This window comes from Anopheles cruzii, chromosome 3 (genome assembly GCF_943734635.1).
Source record: "Anopheles cruzii chromosome 3, idAnoCruzAS_RS32_06, whole genome shotgun sequence".
Lineage (NCBI taxonomy): Eukaryota > Metazoa > Arthropoda > Insecta > Diptera > Culicidae > Anopheles > Anopheles cruzii.
The window spans coordinates 75,717,751-75,738,735 of NC_069145.1; the positions used below are offsets into that span (position 1 = coordinate 75,717,751).

The 20,985-nt window shown below is 51.4% G+C and overlaps 1 protein-coding gene across 1 annotated transcript; it reads right to left on the bottom strand.

The window, feature by feature from the left end:
* Positions 1 to 521: 521 nt before the first annotated feature.
* LOC128271000 (hemicentin-1-like) lies at positions 522 to 19,489 on the bottom strand. Its single transcript, XM_053008429.1, has 17 exons — positions 19,311 to 19,489; positions 19,051 to 19,165; positions 16,386 to 16,479; positions 15,062 to 15,175; positions 13,033 to 13,236; positions 12,667 to 12,960; positions 12,456 to 12,586; positions 12,122 to 12,281; positions 7,645 to 7,807; positions 5,244 to 5,355; positions 3,687 to 3,768; positions 2,318 to 2,462; positions 1,914 to 2,098; positions 1,562 to 1,815; positions 1,222 to 1,333; positions 1,059 to 1,120; positions 522 to 989 (listed from the first exon to the last, which is right to left on the bottom strand). Exons 1-17 carry the CDS (start codon positions 19,487 to 19,489, stop codon positions 696 to 698), a joined length of 2,700 nt encoding a protein of 899 aa, XP_052864389.1. The 3' UTR covers positions 522 to 695.
* Positions 19,490 to 20,985: the final 1,496 nt, after the last annotated feature.

Genomic DNA, 20,985 nt, shown 5'->3' on the forward strand with positions numbered 1-20,985 from the left:
TTTGCCATGCATTCAACGAGAAGAGAGAACGGAAGCCAAACGGATACGCCTCCGGGAAGGCCGATCCTCTGAAACGCTGGATAATCGAGAAATGAGAATGAATTGAGGCACGCCGGGAACAGCTAGTAATGTTATAAAAAGAAATCTGTAATGGAGATGAATGAAAAATGAAAAATAATACTCTTTTACTGTGTGATTCGATAGCTGTGAGGTGGACCATACTAATAATAAATCGCATCTAAAGATTAGGGACTAGATTAGGCGGTCCATGCCAAGCAAAACCGCTAAAAAAGGTCGTTCAATCTTTCGAGGTCTTTATTCAAAAGTTCAACTTTGAACAAGGCTTACGAGTGGTTTGAACCGCTCCACCGCTTTCAACACAAACTACATAGTGCTTCACCCAGCAGGGTTTGATCCTGTTCCTCTACGCTTCTCATCTAGCCTAAACAAAATAAAAATCCGTTCACACTCCTTTGAAGACAGCTAGCAGATATGCACAATTGTTTCGCCACGTCCACCCGATTGCCCTAACGTTTATTATTATATACAAAATATACGGTCTGGGCCGCCCCCTGCTGGACACATTTTTGTGTTCAGCGTTGCATCCGTTGTGGAGTGCCCTTTCACCAGCGGCACGTTCAGCTTTGCAACTTTGCACGTTCCGAGTGGTCACGGCACTTTTTCGATGCCGCCCGTCAAACGCAACTTTCCGGCACGCGGGTCGTCAATAGTCGGTCCTTGATCACGTTGATGTCGAGCTCGGAGCCGGCGAGCGGCTTCGGCGATGGCAGTATCCCCACGATGCTACCCTCCGAGCGATACTCGAGCGCTTCCGACGATGCCGATGTGTGCTGGGCGCTGGCAGGATGCGTGTCCGACGGCACCACGTGGTAGCTGTTTAGACTTGCCGAAGCGCCCGTACTCGACTGGTACGGCGGCCCCTCCGTGCACGCTAGCAGCGGGTCGTCGAACCGGGTGTCCTGGTGTGCCTGATGCGACCATCAAGAGCGAGTTAGTAAAAGAGCTATTAGACAAATAATACGTTCGCGAAGCGTTACCTTTAACCTCCCTGGAGTGGTGCCTTTGTGCAGGGGCGACGTAATTAGCGGCGATGACGACACTGCAACGAAACCAGTGGTTTACCATCGAGCTTTATCGGGTGAACCATTTTTGCATGGCTGTTTGGCAGGAATTCCTATCGCTATCGTTTAGTGCACTCACCCAAATTGAACTGCGCCGGGATGACGTCCGGTTCCGGCTCGTCGTCGTTGGAATCCTTCGAGGTATTTTTCTTCCGCGAGCTGTGCCGGCGCAACATTTGCACGTTTTTCAGCTGGAAAGCAAATGGAAAGAACCAGGTCAGACGCGTCGTGAGATCTACCCGAAAGGGTCGGCTGGTGCGGGTGAAGATAATTAATGTTTGCCAGCTGTCTTGCGTAGGGAGCGTCACGTCTGCGAGTCGCGAAATAAATCGCGACCCGTACGCGATTCGATTGACCGTTGGCGGGCGCAATCCGTTCAGACAAACAATAGCTCGGCGTGCATCGGCGTGGCACCGTACCTTCAAACAGTGGGCTCCACCACATTCGTACTCGTCCGCTAGGAGCATGTTTTTGGTCTGCAGCTCACTTTTGCCCCCTGAGTCCGCCGTCTCGATGCGCTTCGAGTGGCGCCGCACCAGGCAGCAACAGCCGGTCCCGGCCCAGCACTGGCCGAGGTATGTTTTGGTCGAAATTGACAGAGCCAATATTATGACGGTGAGCAGAATGCCGACGGCGATGGGAAGCCACTCGACCGGCTCGGTCCGCTCGTCGGCTGCCACACGCAAGGACGAGAAAAGAGAACAAAAAAAAATTAATATTTGCGAACCGCCCCCCGTCGGGCGCAACGCGGGTACGACCCAGCTTACTTACCGGCCCGGTACGACTGGATGCGTCCAATTTCAAAGTCCGGTATCGGAACCGGGCCACTACGGCCCCTCTGATTGAGCGCAAAGACAACGCACGACAGCGAGTTGTTCTCAAGTGTCATCAGGGCGCTCAGTTTTTCCAGCCGATCGAGAACGAAGAACGGTTCGTTTTTGTTCGAAAAGTTAAACCTGCACAACGGGAAGAGATGGCCACGATGTTAATGAACTGGCACTGGCACGGGAAGGTCGGCAAATGATTTTAATTAAAGCATTCCACGGGTGTAACGGGTCACCATTCGAACCGGTGGCGTCAGTTTATCACACTTTAGCGGATCAAACCAAATGTTGGCCCGTTGACCCGAACCCGTGCCCGTCGGTCGAATCGGAGCGGTCACCACGGGAGCTCACCTGCGCGTTCCGGTCCGTTTCGATATTAGCTCCAGCACAAACATTTGCGGTAGGCCTCCGTCGTACCCGGGCGCGCACTGAATCTCCGCCAACTGTTGCGTCCGGTTCGCCAGCAGCGTACAGTTCGTGACCGGAGCCGGCAGATCTGTTGTCGAAACGGAAACGGATTGACACGGGACACGTTAGGGCGGGGAGTGGGGCTGAGGGTCATTTAATGTAGCATACGGAAGGCCGATGCTGAACGGTGACGGTTGATGGGATTTATGTTCTATTTGCACTGCGCCACCAGCAGCAGCAGCGGTCCGTTAATCGAACCGTCACCAGGAGGATATTGGAAATTGCGTGTCGCCGCCACGGTGGCCGTCCGGGGCATTTTTGTAGATCATTTTGTTGTTGCAGCGCAGAAAAATGGCTACCGACACAGAACAGAACTGCGGCCGAATCGAACTGAAAATCTGTCGCGCGGGTTGCTACGATCGCAGGTTGCGGAATAAAGTGTCAGAACCGAGCATCGGCTCTGCGTGCGAATGTTTCGCTCACCGGACACCAGCTGGCGCTCTCGACGGGTGCGCAATTGACACGCGATTGATTATCGCGAAGACCGAAACCGAAAGCGAAACAATGATAACGAAGCACGAAACTGAACTTGGCCGCCATGGACAGTGGGCCCCCCGGCGGGCACCGTGCCACCGAACCCACAGCATAAGCCCATTAAAAGAATAAAATAAGAAAAAAAAAAACCCGAAACAGAACCACGTTCGCGAAATGATTGATGTCCTGTGCCGACGCGACCGATGGATGGAAATGGAACGTTTCATACACACACACACACACAGCGAACCGGATACCGTGCCGATGCCGGTATTAGGGGCCGGGCGAGGTTGATTTGTTATGTTTGGGGGCCCATGGGGACGCTCGGGGTGTCTATGTTTGTTTTTCGGCCTCGGCCCGTGCGGTCGCTAGGGACACACGCAGACGTCCAGCCATCCGTCCGTCCGGCCGGCCGGCGTCCAGTCGTCGTCATCGGTGGCGCAGGACGGGACTCGGACGGGGGCGGACCGCTTTTTGTTTTCCGTTTTAATCCGCTCGAACCGCACCGTCCGCAAGTCACCGCAGACCTGGCGCGCACTACTGCAGCTGACAGTGATGCGAATCCCGGACCGTGTGGCCCACGCTAGACCGGGAACTGGGGATACGAATCGAAAGCTGATGCCGTGGTGCGTGTGTGAAACGTTAGATTGACAGGCCGGTCGGTCGGTCGGTCGGTTAGGAGCACAGCGTTGAGAATGTGGGCCGTGGCGCATCGGGCGCAAATCTGGGTTAGTTCCAGGTGGGATGATATTGATTTTGCAACCTCAAAAATCATTACCTGCCAGGACGAGCTGAAACGCGCACGGTTGACTCTGGGGGCCCACCTCGTTAACGGCCCAACACGTTAGTGTGCCGTAGTCCTGGGGAAGAGAGCGAATAAATAACACGGGGCGTTAGTACCACGCGCGCAACTAGCACCGCACGAAGTAGATTATCGTTTGCAACTGGAGTCGTTCGATGGTGTTAGTGTTTAGGAGGATTTGGCAAACAAAAACTTATTGAAACGAATGTTATCTACGAGTGTAAAACGAAATAATAAATCGAATCTCGAGGTATGGAGACGCCTGGTGCATTACGTTTGATGGAGACGCCCAGTATTTAATCGATCGAATCGGAACGAATGTCTTAAGATGCATCCCGAAACGCAACTTCTCCTTTTCCGGCAGCGCTCAGTAATTTTTGCCAATTTCTTCTGCTCTCAGCCCATTAGCATTCGCCCGTGTCACGGCATTAAACAATGCATGTTTGTGGGACGTTCTTTTATGTTCGTGATTCGAAATCACTCTTCAGTCGTGTGGGCTTGTGGTCGGGCAAACGAGCAGCGGTTTGATGGCAGTCAAACGGGCACCGGGGAACGGTGGGGGGGGGGGGGGGAAATAAGTGACAGAGCTTGTACTTTCGTAAACCAAACTCGATGTAGGCAGACACCGTCACCTCCGCAAAGAAAGAGAGCGAGAGCAATCGCTTCATTTTTATGCATAATTCAATGTCGTAACCTACATCATAAACCAATTTTACGAACATTTCCCCTTCTTTGGCCGAGAGCCCACACTGCCCGCGATCCGGTCTTATGGCGAAAGACCGATCTTTGTCCCGCGTGGTGGTGGTGGTGGTGGTTGATAATGCCTAAGCCTTTCTCCGTGTCGCGACGGAAGTGGCACTCGCGCTCTTTACGAGCCGAGGCCGAGCACCAGACAAATCCCCGGTCCACCGATCACCGAGGGTGCCGAGTGGAGTTCATATGAACTGTTCGCCCTGCCCAAACATCCCGCAAAAAAAAAATATTACAATCACCTCGCGGATTGCATCGGAAAGGTTTCGGTAATCTGGTTGAGCTAGAGCGCCACAGACTAATGCGGACTGATTGACGCGTTCGCCGAAGTGTCGCCCGCCAAGAAGTGTAATGAGAATTGTGTTCTGCCTGCAACTCCATTCCAATATTCTATGCCAATCGGGTTGCAGAATGTTTTTCGTGAGGGATTATGATTTCGCGATAGAGCGCGCGAAGGTTATTTAATCAATTTAATGGTGAACGAGTTGCCGTTCGTGTCATCCCTTTGTGTGCCCTATTTCAATAACCGTTTATCCCGGGAGTTCTCTCGTGAATGCATCACTGCTTGCCACCCGCCGAAAGTGTTTCCGAGTTTCCGAGTAGCTAACAACTTTCGGCCGAACACTGAAGCCTGAAAGCATGATGAAATACCTTACCTAAGAGGCACTCACGCGGAGCGCACAATGTTCTATAGTCTGTTTCGATTACACGTCAGCATTATCCCTATTCAGACGGCAGAAGCCGCGCTACTGTCGCGCGGCGCTGGCAATTCTGGGTACTCACCTGATCCGTCACGGGAGTGTAGTTCAGCACGCTAACGTTGCCCTGGCTCGTGTACCGGTGCGGCTCTATCTGGAGAATTTCCGCGGAATTGTTAAAGCGCCAGTGGAATGATCTGAAAATAGCACACCGAGAGAGCACACACACAACAGGGGGATGAAAATGTCAATGTTCCGTCGAGAGCAAATCTCTGTTCTACGCCATCGTCGTCGTCGTCGTCGTCGTAACCATTCGTTCGCTAGACGAAAATGTTTTCTGCGAAAACAATTTAATTTAACGAGATTCCTGCGAATTAGCTCGGTTCACTGTATCGACATGTTTGATGTCAGCGTAATAGAAAAAAACAGAAATGTCGCCACCAATATTGCTTCGGCCGGTACACCGGTGGAAGTACCACAGGGTACTGATTCTCTCATTAGCATCGAACGACCTTCGTGTCCCCGTGCTTCCATCGAAACTCTATCAAGACACCTTCCCTCACCACACGTCCGTCAGTGGTTAATAATTAAAAAGCGTTTTGCTATTTCGCAGCGCACGATCAAGCGCTCAAAACTTGTTCCCAACTTTCCGTTCGCCTGCTCGGACCTGCTTCTCGGTCCGAAAACGAAAACTAAATGTTGATCAACTAACGAAACCATTGTAAACAAAATTACCATCTCTCTGGGCCCGCTGGCTTTTGCATTGCCGCCGATGCCATTGCGCATCCCTTTATAATGTGGCAAAGTTTTTAATAAGTAAACATGCACCGAGCCCACCACAACCTTTCGCCTCGCTCCGTGGCCGACCGAAGATGCTCACCGGTAGTCCTGCCTACCGAGGATGCTCCCGCTCTCGGTTGGGCAACAAAAATTGGCAAAACTTTCGCTACAACACCCATTCCGCGGTTCGTTGTTTCGTACAGGGCACAGTGTTCTGTGTTTTATCTGTGTGTTATTAAATATAGCGTGGCGTGTCTTTGGTTCGTTGTATTCAGGTTCCACTTCTTTCCCCACCACGCGCGTGGAGTGTCTGCAGTTTTTATTTATTTTTAACACAAAATGTAGAGGCTGCACACCGACAAGCTTTGTTGCTGTTTTTCCGTCGCGCATTGCAACCAAATCCGGCGCGCGCGACGAGGGAGCAAAGTTAGGCCAAAGGAACCACGCCGAAGCGACCACGAAAACATGTGAAAAGCGAACCCTGAAAGTCCTTGCGAGTTTCGAGGCGGCGGCCTGTGTTTTGTTAAGTTCGCCATAACGAGTCTCGCTTGCTGTTGATAATTGTTTCGGTACACTAATGGACCGCCGTACAAACATGTGGCCCCACATGCGGTGTGGTGGTGCGTGGAGTTGTTGAACTTCTTAACGCTGCTTTTGCCTGAGAGCTTTTGGGACAGCGTTTTTTGACGATCGCAGCACGCTTAGGTTCATACTGTGCACCAAACTTCTCATTCGATCAACTCTTGAAGCTTGGCAATGGAATTGAATAAATGGTGGAACACTTGGCGTTTGATTGAACTGTTTTTCCATTTTTTCTCAATACAACCCTCCAGATGATGGCTGTCGAAATTCAATTTCCGAATGTTAACCGATTCGTTTCTTAGTAAGCATTTGGCAGAGGAAGACTATAGACTGTAAGCAGACACGTCAAGAGGTTGTCACTTTCGGTTTGTAGCAAAGCTTACTGGGATTTGTTACTGTTACGTACAATCGGAGTCGGAGTACAATAGTTCTTGGAAAAGGTTTTAGAATCATTCAAGGCTAATTGTCCTTGTTGGGGCATTTTCTAAGCGGTTTGTTTGTCACTGTTTGATTTGATAAAAAGATGAAATTTAATTTATGTTTTGGACCAAACAACAATAAAACTTTTGCGTCTGATCCTTAGATAAAGTAATGTCTTGCAAATGAAGTTGTTTTGGTATTAAGAAATGCATGTACAAAGTTAGTCGATTGTCATTAGAACAATTGAAGTGGGACTGAAAATAGTGTTTAGCTCTTTCTTATAATATGAATCTGTTTATAAAACAAACCAAATAATATCTCCGTAGTTGGATACATTGCCCAAAAATAGTAATCACCTAACATAATTTTTCAATGTTTTACAACATCCAGTTTGCAGGCGGCCTGGACGGAACGTGGCGAGATTTACGTTACAAGCACGCTGTCAGTCCCAGCGGTCGGTTCCTTCCGACCGAACAACACCGGTGCTAATTGCTAGGCGCAACCCCAACCGGCGGTGCACTCCGAAGCGGCGAACGTAATTCAGCAGCTGCATAAGATACACAACCCGTGCACCAACGCACACCACTGTGGATGGTGTTTGCCCCGTGCTACCCACGTGGTACCCTTCACACCGCACTGCACCACCCGTGTGTACTTTTTCTGTTGTTCCTGATTTTTCCTTCCTTCGTCGGAGCGCTACCTACCTGGCCGGTGGATCGGCAAAAATGTGGCACAGAATTTCCACGTTCTCGTTGCGCGATGCACCAATTAGTATGCCGGTACCGCGGCCCCCCTCCGACGACCCGACGACATTCGCTGCCGCTCCGTTGCTGGCACTCAGCCTGTCGACGGCGCACACGGGAACATCTGTAATGAGAGATCGGGAGTGTGTGTGTGTGTGGTGATGCCGTTAATTACTTTCATCAACATGCGCGCGCGGGCGGAAGCCGTGGCCGGGCCGACACGTGGCCATTCAGACGGTAGTGGTGAGAGGATTAAGGAGCGAGCGGGCGAATGGTGGATTGGCTGGATTCTCGTCCCGGGAGGCGGCGTCGTTACGAACCGCAATGAAATCAAAAAATCATATCACTTGGTGCACCGGAAACGCATCGCCAGATAGCGCGCGTGAGTTTACATCACCGAGTCGAGTAATGACGAATGGGATTCCGCCACAATCCACCGCAATCCGGTGGAGCATTACACGCGCTTCGGTGCCGCTGGCGCATGCATCACCACCATCCTCGGTGCCGCGAGTGACAAGTGCCTCTAAACTGTGACTGAAGGACCGCACACAGCCAAAGTGTCATCAGGCTGGAGTGTAACGGCAAACAAACGGCACCGGAATGTACCGCCTCCGGCTCGGGCTTTGGCTAATCGCCAACATCGTCCGATTAGTCCACGGCAGCTTCCGGTTCCGGCTTTAAAAGGAACTTTAATTGGGCTTAGAGTTTTCAAGTGGGGCGTCGGCCCCTAATGCCTTTTTAGTAGAACGTTCCGGAGTCCGGAGTGTTGCCATTTTAGTACTCCTGCCTCTGCGCCAAGGATCGCTTTTGTTTTCCCGACACTTCCGAAGCCGGAATCGTGGGGAATTAGTCGTCGCCGGCGTGCATTTGATTATGATGCAAACCGTATTTAATGCGTTACAGGGCCGCTGCCGCCGCCGCCGCAGCACCGTAATCGTGCGGTATTAGCCGCAATTTGAGTGAGGTGATTGGAACGGCCTGCGATCCACCGGAGCCGCAAGTCAATATTGGGGCACCACCGCCGCCGCCCGAAAGAGCCGTTTATCGGGAATGGAAATTTCGGTTTTCCACGGCTCGGTGCACGCGATCGGTTTCCACCGGAGCAAGGCGACGGTGTGTGTGTGCAATTATTTTGTTTTCATTTTTCCTACTCGCCGTTATTAGCATGGCAGAGCCGGCCCAACCCGAACATGCAACATGGTCTCCGGTCACGTAAGCTCGTTTCGGTGGGCGCTCGTTCGCATAAATGACAATATTGCAGAATCGCATTCCGCCGGAATAATCTGATTACTCCCGCGATACTCGGGCGCGTTCGGTTTGGACATATTTTAATAATATGCTAAATATAATTAATCGAAAGCGTTTGAAGCCAGCCAGTCAGCCCAGCGTGGAATGGAACTTTGCGACGCCGGGGCCCCTGTGTTTACTGCGTCCAGCAAATCCGGCCCCCATTATCGTATTCAAGAGATCACTTCATCACTTTTAATGCAATAAATCATTTTCGGGTTCGCTATTGCGCGGACGGCATATTTGCATATTTGCGTGCCCGGACGTGGTTCGATTGATCGGCCTACTGGAAAACACGAAAACGGCCGTTTCGGAAATCGACAACCGACCGACCATGATTATGATGCTCCGCAATTCACACTTCACTTGTTGCTGGACACCGCTGCTGGGCCGCTGATTAGAAACGTTTCGTTGTTTCCTTTTTTTTGGTAAAGTACAATTTAAACAACGAATTTCAGGCGGGTCCGACTCCGAATGCACCGAATGTTCAGTCGGGCCACGGCATAAATATTCATTCCAAATTATACTATTTAGCAGCGATGGCGTATGGACGCCGAAATGGTGCACTTTGAAATGAGCGAAAGAAAATGGCGTCGGCCAAATAATATCACGGAAGCATCTTTTCTGACAGACCACCGGCGCCGCCATCATGCAGCTGACGGTGGACTGCATTGAACCGCGTTGCGGGATCGAGTTGCAGCAGCAGGATCCGCGCCATGCTGCCGATGTGTGCGTGTGTCTGTGTGTGGCCGGTGCATAGTCCGAATATTGGCAGGGCGTTAGACATGCTGCGGGTGCTGCAGCTGCTACCCGGGCGTCGAATGCCAAACCCGGTGTAGGCAGGACGAAAGCCGCAGCTGATGCGCATGAGAGGGCACCACAACCCAACCGGTGTTTCCATTAGCAATTGCACTCGGCCGCCACCGGGCTGGCCGGCACTCAACTATTTCGACATATTGCACCAGACGCAAACATTTCAACGGCCGCCCGGCGGGGCCCAAAAGTCTTGCCGCGGTTACGGTTCGGCTGGAGCTTACACCGGTCCCCGGACCTTTCCTGGCCGGTGTGCCGGTGCCGAAATCTCGTAAGCCGCTTGCCTGACCCGGTGTGTCACAGTTCGTTTACGCAATTTGTTGCATTTTCGGATTCCGGGGTTTTCCGGGGGTGCGGGAAAAACATCGGTCAAATTATCTGCTTCGCTAGATTCCGCCGCCGCCACCGCCTCGTGGCCATTCTTTGCGCGCTCTAATTTCCTCGTGAACGCCCTCGCACACACGGCGGCGGGTGTGCAAATATTCAGTGCCTGGCCCTGGCCCTGCGTCCGGTCGCCACTCGCAGCTGCGCCGCGCCATCTTGGCAAATAATTTAATCGCACATTGTGTTAGATAAGTCAAATTTACTACACATCGGTTTGGGGCGGCTTATGCTGGCCCCGAGGCTGGCCGGGCCGGAGTGCGCTCATATCAAGCGCGAAGGCCGAGGATAATGAATGGAGAATGGGCCCGGTGAAGCTTGGCCCTTGCCGGTGAAAGGAGCTTATCCCGCGGCCAAAGTCTTCCCGCTGGTCCACCTATCTCGTTCACGCGCGCTCTCTCTCTCTCTCTCTCGCGCGCTGTTGCATAATTAGTTTCATTATAAATCCGCAGTGCAAATTGTATGTTGGCTGTTTTTCGCGCCTGTAATTGCCAATGCGCCCATGCGCCCGTGTTTGCCCGGGAGCAACGCGAGACTTGGCCTTCTCGAAGCGGAGTGTAATCATACTTTCAAACCCAGTGTCGTTCGCGAGTGCGGGCCGCACCGGGCTGCGCTTATCATTAGAGGACGACGGGATGCGAATGAAATAGTAATTGGATGGCAAAGCGGCAACGTCCTGAGTCCTGGCCGGCTTTACGGACGCGTAACATGCTCATTACCAGCCGGTTTACTGCGGGTGAACTTCACTGTCAATAGGAGTGTGTGTTACGTCCAGCAGGGCAAATCTAAGCAACCTGACGCTGCTCGGTTACGGCTGATCGGGAATTCATAATGAAATTTGCTGGTTAGTGAATTCGAAATAATTAAAAAACAAACTTCATATATTGATGGGTGGCGAGGCTTCGTGCATTGCAAATAACCCTTTGAAATTCAAGGCCACTAAAAATAAAACAATCTCGATCGTAACAACAACGATCTCGTATTTCGAATGTGTTCGGTCTCATGTGAGCGCCTAAAGGTATGCAATATACATTGCAGCTATGGTTCTTTTTACGGCGTTCTGGAATGAAAGGCAAAATCTGCACCGCTTATTCCTGAGGTGGCAATCTGGGGCCATTTTAATTGAAACCGACATCGACATCAGACATAAGTTTGGCTGCTACATAAACATGCTACTGATTTTACATAATTCAAAATCAGGCCGCGCGTAGGCCGACGAAAAACAGCACCCGAAAGTGGGTTCCGGTCGAGGCCGCTGAGAGTTTGCAATTAGTTAAAGATGGGTTTTCGAAGCCCATTTGTTGGCATATGGCCTCAATCAGGGTGGAGTGGAAAGTGTTTGCTTAGGACACACCACGCCGAGCCGTGGGACAGGTACGTGCCACCAGCGCAGCGGTCCAAAATCGGATTCCTCGTCTCGCTACGAACTCGAAGCCAGGAAACCGAAACGCAATTGACCGCAAATTTCCGTCCGCTCACTGAGGGTGTGTGTGTGTGTGTGTAGGATGTGGCAATTAAATGTAATTTCATTTCCATCAACTATCAATTTCCTCCTCCCTCTCCTCCGACCGGTTGTTTTCACCTGAGGGACAACTGGAATTGGAACCAAAAAAGGAGATGGGACCTTAGAACCATCGGATCAACGGAGCGCACCGGACCAAAGTAGGAAAGCGGTGGCCGAGCAATCAACGGGCGGTTGGTCCGAGTCCGACGCAGCAGGTCAGCGGCGTTGGGTTGGGATTTGAAAGGAGAAAAATCCATCAACTATCAATTTCCGGTGCGAGAATGCCCGGCGATGATGGGCCAGTCGGTATCGGGGTCAGTAGTGGTGACCAAATAATCTACTGCCCAAGTCGTGCCCACAGAGGGAAGACGCCTCAACAAAAAAAGGACGCAGGGAATTATAAAGACCGGAGCAACCGGGAGAAATAAATCAACAGCTGGCGCTAATGCTTACGCTTCACCCGAAGAAACTGTTGATCGCTGACGGTTTCGCCTTCGGCGTTGATTGCACTGCAAGCGTAATTTCCGGCCGATTGTTTCGTCACCTTCTGCAGCACGAGACTCTGGCCGCTCTGGATGATCCGCGCGGTGCCATTATACTGCAGCAGGATGTCCTGTCAACGGAAGAGAAGTGGTAAGTCGATCGGACGCACGAAACTCTCTGGTCCTCGGCTTCCTTAATAACGCTCGGCTTCCTTCAAACACAGCTGAAACCGGTGCTTCTGGTGGACCCACGAATGATTGACCTGCCCCGATCCACCCAAGAAGCCACGCGGTGTCTTACTCACATTGTGGAACCACTGCAGCTTCTTCCAGTCCGGGTTGGCGCGGACGTGACACTCAAAGTACACATCGTCACCCTCCTTGATGTCATCGACGACCAGCGTCGGTCCGAGCTGGATCGTCACCATCGGAGGATCTGCCGGAGGATGGGAACAAGGACACGGGCGGGCGTGCAAATAAATAGAGACGCAAGGCGCGAGTCGCCCGGACACTTACAGACGACGTTCATTTTCCAGTCCGTCTCCAGGAAGAGCCCGTTCACGTTCGGATTCTCGGCCCGGCAGGTGAGCGTTTTGCCGTCGTCCTCGGTCGTCGGCACGAAGCTGAGCACCGACACGGTGGTGTTGTGATCGAGCAGCTCGTCCTTCGTGCGGCGCATCTGCCGCTTACCCTTGTACCACGTGATGATGGCGTTCGGCCGCGAGCCCGTGCTCTGGCACGATGCCTCGTACCGCTTGTCGGCCACCAGACTGGCCGGAGCGTTGATCACCTTCACCGTTAACGGTTTCACTGTGGCGAACAGAGAAAAAGGCTGTTCCTGTTAGAGGAGCGTCTTCAAGGGGCCGGGCCGAGCGCACTTACGATGCATGTCCAGCACGTAGCTGGTCTCCTTGGCCTCCACCAGCCGCGTGTTCATCGTTTGGCAGGTGAAGATGGAGTTCAGGTCACTGCGCTGTATCGTCGGCCACAGCAGCCGGTTCTCGATGACATCGCCGGAGTTTTGCTCGTACTGATCGTCCACGATGACCCCGTTGATGAGCCACCGTACCTCGGGCTGCGGTCGACCTGGCCGCAGGAACCAGCAAAGAAAGCAGTACCGAAAGTTAGACGCCCGTCGAGCATGACACGTATTATATCCGCGCGAAGGGGAACAGGGGTCGCTCACTTTACTAATTACTCCCGTCCGGACTATTCCGGGTCGTGTAATGGACACCTTGGTGCTTTGGACGGAATTTGCATTTTATGAGGTAACTGCTGCTGGCCATTAGTAACGGTGGGAAGCGCAAGCAAGGAAAGTGAAATGTGTCGGACCTTCTGTAACAACGAGTTTTCTGTATGAGAACGAAAAAAATCTTTCCATTTCTCCGACAGCACCGCTACGATGCTGCTGTTGCTCACCTACAGCAGCACCCTGAACTGAACGCGAACGGAACTCGAACCCCTTCCCCGGAAGGTTGCGAATTGTGTTCCGATTAATTATTTACGACACATCCGAAGCGTGTTCAATTAAAAATTCATTACTCCCGGGAAATCCGACTTGTCCGACCGAGTTCCCCGAAAAACTTTCGCGATCTTCCCCGGGCCGCACTGTCCTGGGGACTCTTGCTGCACGGAACCATGGCCGATATTTTCGAGTCGAACCGAACCGTGCCCAGCGACATGGAGCGAGAGAGATGCCAGCAAACACCGTATTAACGGACCGGTCCGCCGGAAGTGCAGTAACCAACCGTCACGAAAAACACGAAGAAGCAAAAAAAACTAAAAACTTATCCAATATCCACGAACTTTTTAAATTATCCATCATTTCCCATCACATCGCGGTTATCTGTCGGTGGAGTTTTTCGTTCCCCGCCCCGCCCTCCTCGATTCCTGGCCCATTCTGGGACAGGATTTAATCTTCTAACAAACAGAGACCCGGCCGGGGCAGACGGTGTGCCGGAAGTGGAGGGCGAGCGGTGTGACGAACTGCCTGCGTACGACTCAATCGGAGCCGAGTGTTTCTAGCCGGCCGGACGAAAGAAACCTGGAAGCGGACGGTAACAGGGACTTCAAAACCACGGCCGACGCACCCGTGGTTTGGTGCGAACGAAACGCCGGAAAATAAGGGGGTTCCGTGGGGTCCACCCAGGGGTTTCTTTTTTTTTCGTTGCACAACCGGGAGAAAGTATATTTGATGTAGTCCTGGGATGATTATTAGCTTCCTTTCTTCGTTGGGTGCGCACTGCGAGAGCGCTGCATCCGCTGCCAATCGAGCCCCCCCGGGAAAGGATGCAACCACCGGATGACTTCGTCTCAGCTGCAAAAGGAGCACAAGAAACCTCCCGAGAGTGGATGAGTACTCCCAGCCCACCACCCTCGCCGGTGGGGAATCGGATGGGCACTTTCGGGCAACATCCGGCCGGCCCGGAAAGCAGAAGGAAGAAACTCTTCCCCGGAATGCGGATGGTTCGCTGTTCAGCAGCAGAGGAGCGAACCTCACGCAAAGCTTGCTGAGATGCGTTGCCTTCTCCCGAGAGGGATCGTTGTTTGGAGAATTGCCTTGCCTTCCCCACCGACGAGGGGCGAACGTTGGCCCAACAACAAGTGAGCATTCGCCCGGCTAGTGACACGTGCCGGCCTGATTGAGGTTTGACGGATGCCGAAGACTGCCCTAGTCGTTGGGCGGCAGGGGCGCAGTATTTGCTCGACGGACGGGGGGAACTTTCTGGGCTCAGGTGCGGTGTTAATGGATTTCAAGGGGATACGGAAAGAGACAGATGGAGAGAGAGAAAGGGAGGGAGTCCGAGCCTTGATGAAAACACTGCATTAAGGAGGCAAATGGCGACAGCGACCGACGCCAGGGCGAGTTTACATGGGCGCGGTCCTGTGGGCGGTGGGCGGTGAAACTTACCGCCTGAGACGCGACAGGTGATTACCACGTCGTCACCTTCCTCCTTCGGGCCAAGCTTCGTACCGTTGATGTGGCGTCCCCAGCGATCCAGAACCACCGGTTGCTCCGGCAGCACTGTAAATAGTTAATGAAGGTGGACCGCTTTTAAGTATAGTGTCTTAATTTCCATTTTCCAGCTCTATCCGTCCTTTCGTCTTGTCGGGCGGCTCTGTTGGGAACGAAGGATGCACCGGTGTGACCGGTGCATCTTCTCGGTTAGCTGTGCTTCTTGTAGTCGCCTTTTAAGCCGTTACTTGAATGATTGTTTGTTAATGTTCTCTGTAAGGGATACACACTTTTCTGAAAAAAAAATCACACTTTCTTTTGATAGGAGAATAGGAGTCCACCAGATGACGCATAGGGAACTGTTTGAAAAGGACTTTAAGATCCGCACGCTAAAAGGGCACCCAAATCCAAATCCAATTTTGCTCCAAATGCAACGATGAAAGAGTCTGAGAAGGACCATTTGGGATGGACACGAATAATATTCATCGACTAAAAAGTAGATCTTTTGGACTTAGCTCTAACAAACCCTGATGAAAGAGTCGACCAAGTGCACATTAGCATGATCATTAGATCACCATAAATTGCTGGCTGAAAATCATACAATTAAAAGGCAAACCACATATGCTGGGCGGGCACCCGTTGCAGTGGGAGAGTCCTTTATATTCGTCCACTCCCCAAATTGAAAGACTCTTTTATTCATTCTCCGCCGTCGCTAGTCGCAAGCACAAACCGCACCGGGCATTTCGTGGTCTGTCAAAGGCGCCCAAGAGCTCCCCGAGGCCGGTACGTCGAGCTAATGGAGAGAAAGCCCGGCCGCCTGTCGGGTGGATGAGTTTACGATCCTCCCTCACGTCAAGGCACTTACGTCAAGTGCATTGCAACACCTTCAGTAATTCATCAACCGAATGAAGCAGCGCAAAATGTGGCAGGCATTCGTGTGCGCCTGATTCGTTCGGCGCACGACGTTCGGCTGTCATTGTTCTTCAGCGGAGGGGGGCTTAAAATGCATTTCTGCCACGAGTGGAGTTCTTGGAAGCGAGCCTTCGAGTGCACTACACTTGTGTGCATTTACAGCGGCGATAGACAAGCGATTGTCCTGCCTCGAGTACTACCAATTACGTCAAACAGTTAGCGGCGCTTAGCGCTGAGAATGGTCTCTACTCTCTTATTCTATTGTTCTGTCCCTTAAACGGGAACCGCTAAGTGCCGCGTGCTACGACGAGAGCACATTATTGGATCAATTATTTTACCTTCCAAACCCGGCCCCGCGATCACTTACCGATGACGGAGAGATTGTATCGATATGTTTGCGTCTGTATCGTGCGAAAATCGATGCGACACCGGTAGACTCCCTGGTCGTGCCGTTTGAGGTTCTAGAAATGGAGAGAAGCACCACATAAAGTTTACATCACGGTAATGCGACGGAATTCGGGTGTATGGTCTGCTTAATTTAATTAGCGCCACGGTCGCGATCAGGTAGGCGCTGAATGGTACACAATTTAGTCAAAAAATTTCATTCCGCCCAATTACAGTTCATTTTGTGCGACAACCTGGGCATGCCGGGCAGTGCCGGGGGTTCGAACGGCTGGCCGGCCGACCGGCCCGACATCAATCGCTAATGAACTGCCCCATTCATGTCGGGGCTGAAGCACATTTCGATAGCCCTCGGATGCCCTGAGTAGCAGACCAGGGCGGGCTGCGCTGTCGAGTAGCTGCTGTAATAATGGCAATCCGCATTTTTTAATTAAATTAAACAGAAAACTCGCCCAGGAGCACATTTTTCCCTTAAACACCAAACCGGTGCCCTGACGAGGACAGAACTTCGAAACTACAAGCAGCATCTGTGCCAAAACAACACGAAAATAAAAAATGGCCGTATTTCACCATCGAATTCCAGCGATAATTACGCACGTAGCGGCCAATCGCCGGTCCTTTGGCCATGTTTTCCCGCACCAGCACCAGCAAAACTCCGGCGTGTTTGAAAGTGATGAAAGAAAACTGCGAAAAAAAGGAGTAACGCGAACGCACCCAACGCGGTTGGAGCCCGCACGAATCGGAACAAAAAATTAATCGCAAACTTATGCTGCGCTCTGCGCGACCAGCAGCACCGGGGCAGCAGATGGGTTCCACAACCGCAAACACGATTTTCTTTGGTTAAACATTGATTTTACACCACGCTCGGCGCACCCGGCTCGGGTCCGGCGCGCGTGTGCGTGAGGTCAGCTCCTGCTGCTGGCCGCTGTCCGATGTCGGCCGGGCCGGGTTTGAAGCACACGTGCGCGCATATGTTTGGCATGCTCTCGAGCGGGTACCGGCGATTGAAGAAAGAACGGGAGGGTCATGCATAGAGAAGGAGAGCAGCAAAACCAACAACATCGAGGCCATCGTGTGGGACATAAAATTTCAATATCCATTTGTAGCGTAATGAATTTGGCTTTCCACTGTGTTGTTGTTCATTAATTTTACAACTTCTTGTGTGCTGACGTTGAACGGGACACAGTGGAGTGCAACCCGACAGGAGTGCGGTCGGTTGGGTGGCGGCCGAGGCAAAGGCGTACTTCATCGTCGTGCGTGACGTGCGAACGTGGACCCATCGTGCATAATGCGTGGCCCGGTTTGTTGTAGTTTTTTTTAAATATTGGATGCCAACCTTTTCCCGAAGTCGATCGACGAGTGGCACGTTGTGAAGCAATCTGTACGAAATTATTGGTCTCGCAAAGCGACTTGCAAATTGGCATGTACGGTGCAGTAATTTGCCTCCTAGTACTTCGCTTCAGCTCATGAGTCATTCGAAGTCTTATGTGGATTAGGTTGGTGAAAAAGAAATCCTTTTTTTCCGTAAGATTCCAAACAAACGTCAATCGATAGTTTCAAACGGTCCAGTTGTTGACAGTAGAGATCCGAGTTGGATCTTTGGCCATACGGAAGCTATTCATGATAGATGACTCCTTTCAAGTCCCACCAAATACACAGTAGAACCTTCCTGGCCTTTGGTCCTGGCCTTTGGTCCTGTTTTTGGCCACTGTTTGAGGTGTTTCATCACGCTTTGACCACGGCCGCTTTCGCACAAAAAAAAATTAAAGGAAAAAGGGAAGATGGAAAAATAATGAATTTCTTTTTCCCTGACCCAGCAGTCGTCAGCCAGTGTTGTATAAATAAACCAATTGGTGTCCAAACGCCAATTATGCGTCAAATCGTTTACCGATCAATAGTTTAGCTTTTAAAGTCGTCAACAGCCGTACGTACTCCGAACAATCGGAGCACCAAGCTTGAACAAAAATTTACCGAAAATTTGCATTTAAATTTTTTTACTATCGACGGCTACTTCGATTCAGTCGCACGATGTTCGCTCATTTGTTCGATATTCAGCGCGCGTCACAAAAAGTAACCATAATGTTGATGAAAACGTTCGTTCTATTTCTGAACTTTTGGGCGGAACGAAGATCGCGTGGTCGGCTGGTAACCAATATTTATAGTGCTACATGGCACCTCGGAGCCGATTGCACCTCGATGGCGGCGTGTAACCGGATGTTAGGCATGGACGCAGACGTGGGCACAATTGTGCCGCAAATTAGTTGCATGCGGCTGAAGGTGACGCACATTGTGATTGAATTAATAGAGGCACAAACGCCAGCCATTGGTGTGGCTATTACGGTTATTACCGGATGTGCTGGCCCGTGGGCGATTAGCACTCCAGTGCCGTCGCATGCGTATGCATAAAATGTAAGTTCAGCAAGTTTAACTGCGAAAAACGCCATTAAATGGTAATAATAACGAAAGTTATTTCGAAATAAAGAGACAAAAATCAGGTACAAAACAGCTTAAAGCCGAGCGTCACCGTTGCGCAGCCCGTTGCCATGTGACGCTAATTGCTAGCAATTTTAAATCAATCTCAGAGAGGCAGTTCCGACCTAGGACGCTTTAAGAGGCACACTTTAAATTACCTTTATTAGCAGGGACGCCGGTGACTTATCGATATTGAATTTGGCACGTGATCCAAACACTTCCGGCGCTGACCAGTGTGCCGGCTGGCGGGAGATTTTGTCACGTACGTCGACACTTCGGTGAGACACGAAGGGCACGGCGACGGCGACGGCGACGACGATGATGTGGGCAAGTGTTGCCGATGTTGTAAATGCAAAGAAAACAAACCAAAAAGGAAAAATCGTAAAATGATCGTTAAGCCGAGGACGTGGCGCCTTACCTGTACAAGGGGATGCCGGCGTTATCCTTGAACCACAGCACCATGTAAACCTGCGACAGGGGCACCGTGATGGGACACTGGAGCTCAATGTTTCGTCCTTCGACACCATCGACGCTGTACACTTCTGCAAACGAAACGAAGACCGGCGCGACCGGCCGCCGGAAGCGAACATTAGCCATAATGCTGGGTCAAAACCAAACAATCGAATCGGTGACGAACTAATGGCGTCAGGCTGCAGGAACGAAACGGAATTTCTCCGCTATGGAGCCTTTCGGTGGCGGGTTTGTAGAAGTTATTAAAGCGATGCTTAAAGAAGTGCATCTTTTACGGTTGTTGTCCATTTTCTATACTAATCTTAATTTAATGAGATGATGCAAAAGAACGTGCGTTCAGAAGTGATTGTACGGCTTGAATTTCTCCAAATCTTTTGGGTTGTAAAATATGACCCCTTTACTCAATCTGATCCGAAATATTCCCGAAAAATTTATGGAAACTGCTCGCAGCTATTGAAACATATCGCTGAAAGAGATTGAACGCCGTTTTTTGTTACCAAATAAATATTTCATGTTCGAAATAAGTGAAGCCAGGATCGAAGCCAGGAGCAATTTGAGGAAAATTGCACGGACAAAGCTTTCTAAATAACCTAACATGTACCGGGGATCGTATTTGTCCATGCCATAAGCGTTACTTCAAAAACAGCGTATAATTAACGCGAGACTCCTGAAACGCGGAATGTTTTATCCACAAAAGTTAGCCAGCGCTGCAGCTGGAACTAACTGGAACGGTTCGACAGATTTGGTCAAGTCACAGAACTGAGAAACAAAAAAACTATGCACTTGACCATTTCGATGGCTGACCGCCGAATGGCTTTGCCTGGCGATCCGGCTCTAGCGAGGGGCTGTGAAAAAAGGACTCACGCTGCCACTAAAACCTCCAATGAGATATTTGATGATCTCAAAAACAGCAGTCACGCGTTTCCGCGATGCGCACGAAGCGACCATTCCCGGGGGGAACATCCCGCGCCAGTCAAGGTAGGCGGCCTCTGGACAGGGAAGCATAACGCGCGCTCGCGATGTTGAGGCGGGCGTTCGTAGCGTTTCTTGTTTTTTTTTTGTTCGGAATTTCGATTCATCCTGTGGCTGTCTAGCACATTCACCGGACCACGGCACGCATGCTGCTGCTGGCCGCACCGCAGATTGGTGGGGCCGAATTGGAACAGATAAAGCATTTGGCGCTGACAGTAATCTAATTTCCATACCATTCCGGCACACGCACGCATCAATCCGGTATTCGTGGGGCGACCACGGGGCCGACGGTGGTTTCGGGCTCGCGCGAAACCTGTGTCCTGATTCCGCACGACGGACAAGCGGATCAATATTTTCCGCATCGGCCGGCCGTTAGTACTGATTGGGACGCCCGGCCGGCGAACGGTTTGAACATGAAAATAAAACTTTGCATTTGCAGCGATCCGTGGGATGGGCGTGAAAACCGGGCAACAAGCAGCTTTCGGTGCAGTTACCATGGTGTTACCATGGGTTGTGTTGCGGACCAGCCCCACCGGGATCACGTCGGGTCCCATGGTGGGCTAAACAATTCGATTCGATTCGATGTAGCCTGTAGAGAGATTTGATCCTGTTTGTGAACTAATCAAATCGAGCCAAATACAAACTTGTGG

Excerpts from the sequence above, each read along its gene's own strand:
- LOC128271000 (XM_053008429.1), bottom strand. The coding sequence starts at position 19,489 with ATGGCTAATGTTCGCTTCCGGCGGCCGGTCGCGCCGGTCTTCGTTTCG. Across the intron at positions 2,463-3,686 it reads GTTTCAGCTCGTCCTGGCAG|ATCTGCCGGCTCCGGTCACG; the intron begins GTAATGATTTTT and ends TTTCGACAACAG. Across the intron at positions 990-1,058 it reads CCACTCCAGGGAGGTTAAAG|GCACACCAGGACACCCGGTT; the intron begins GTAACGCTTCGC and ends TGGTCGCATCAG.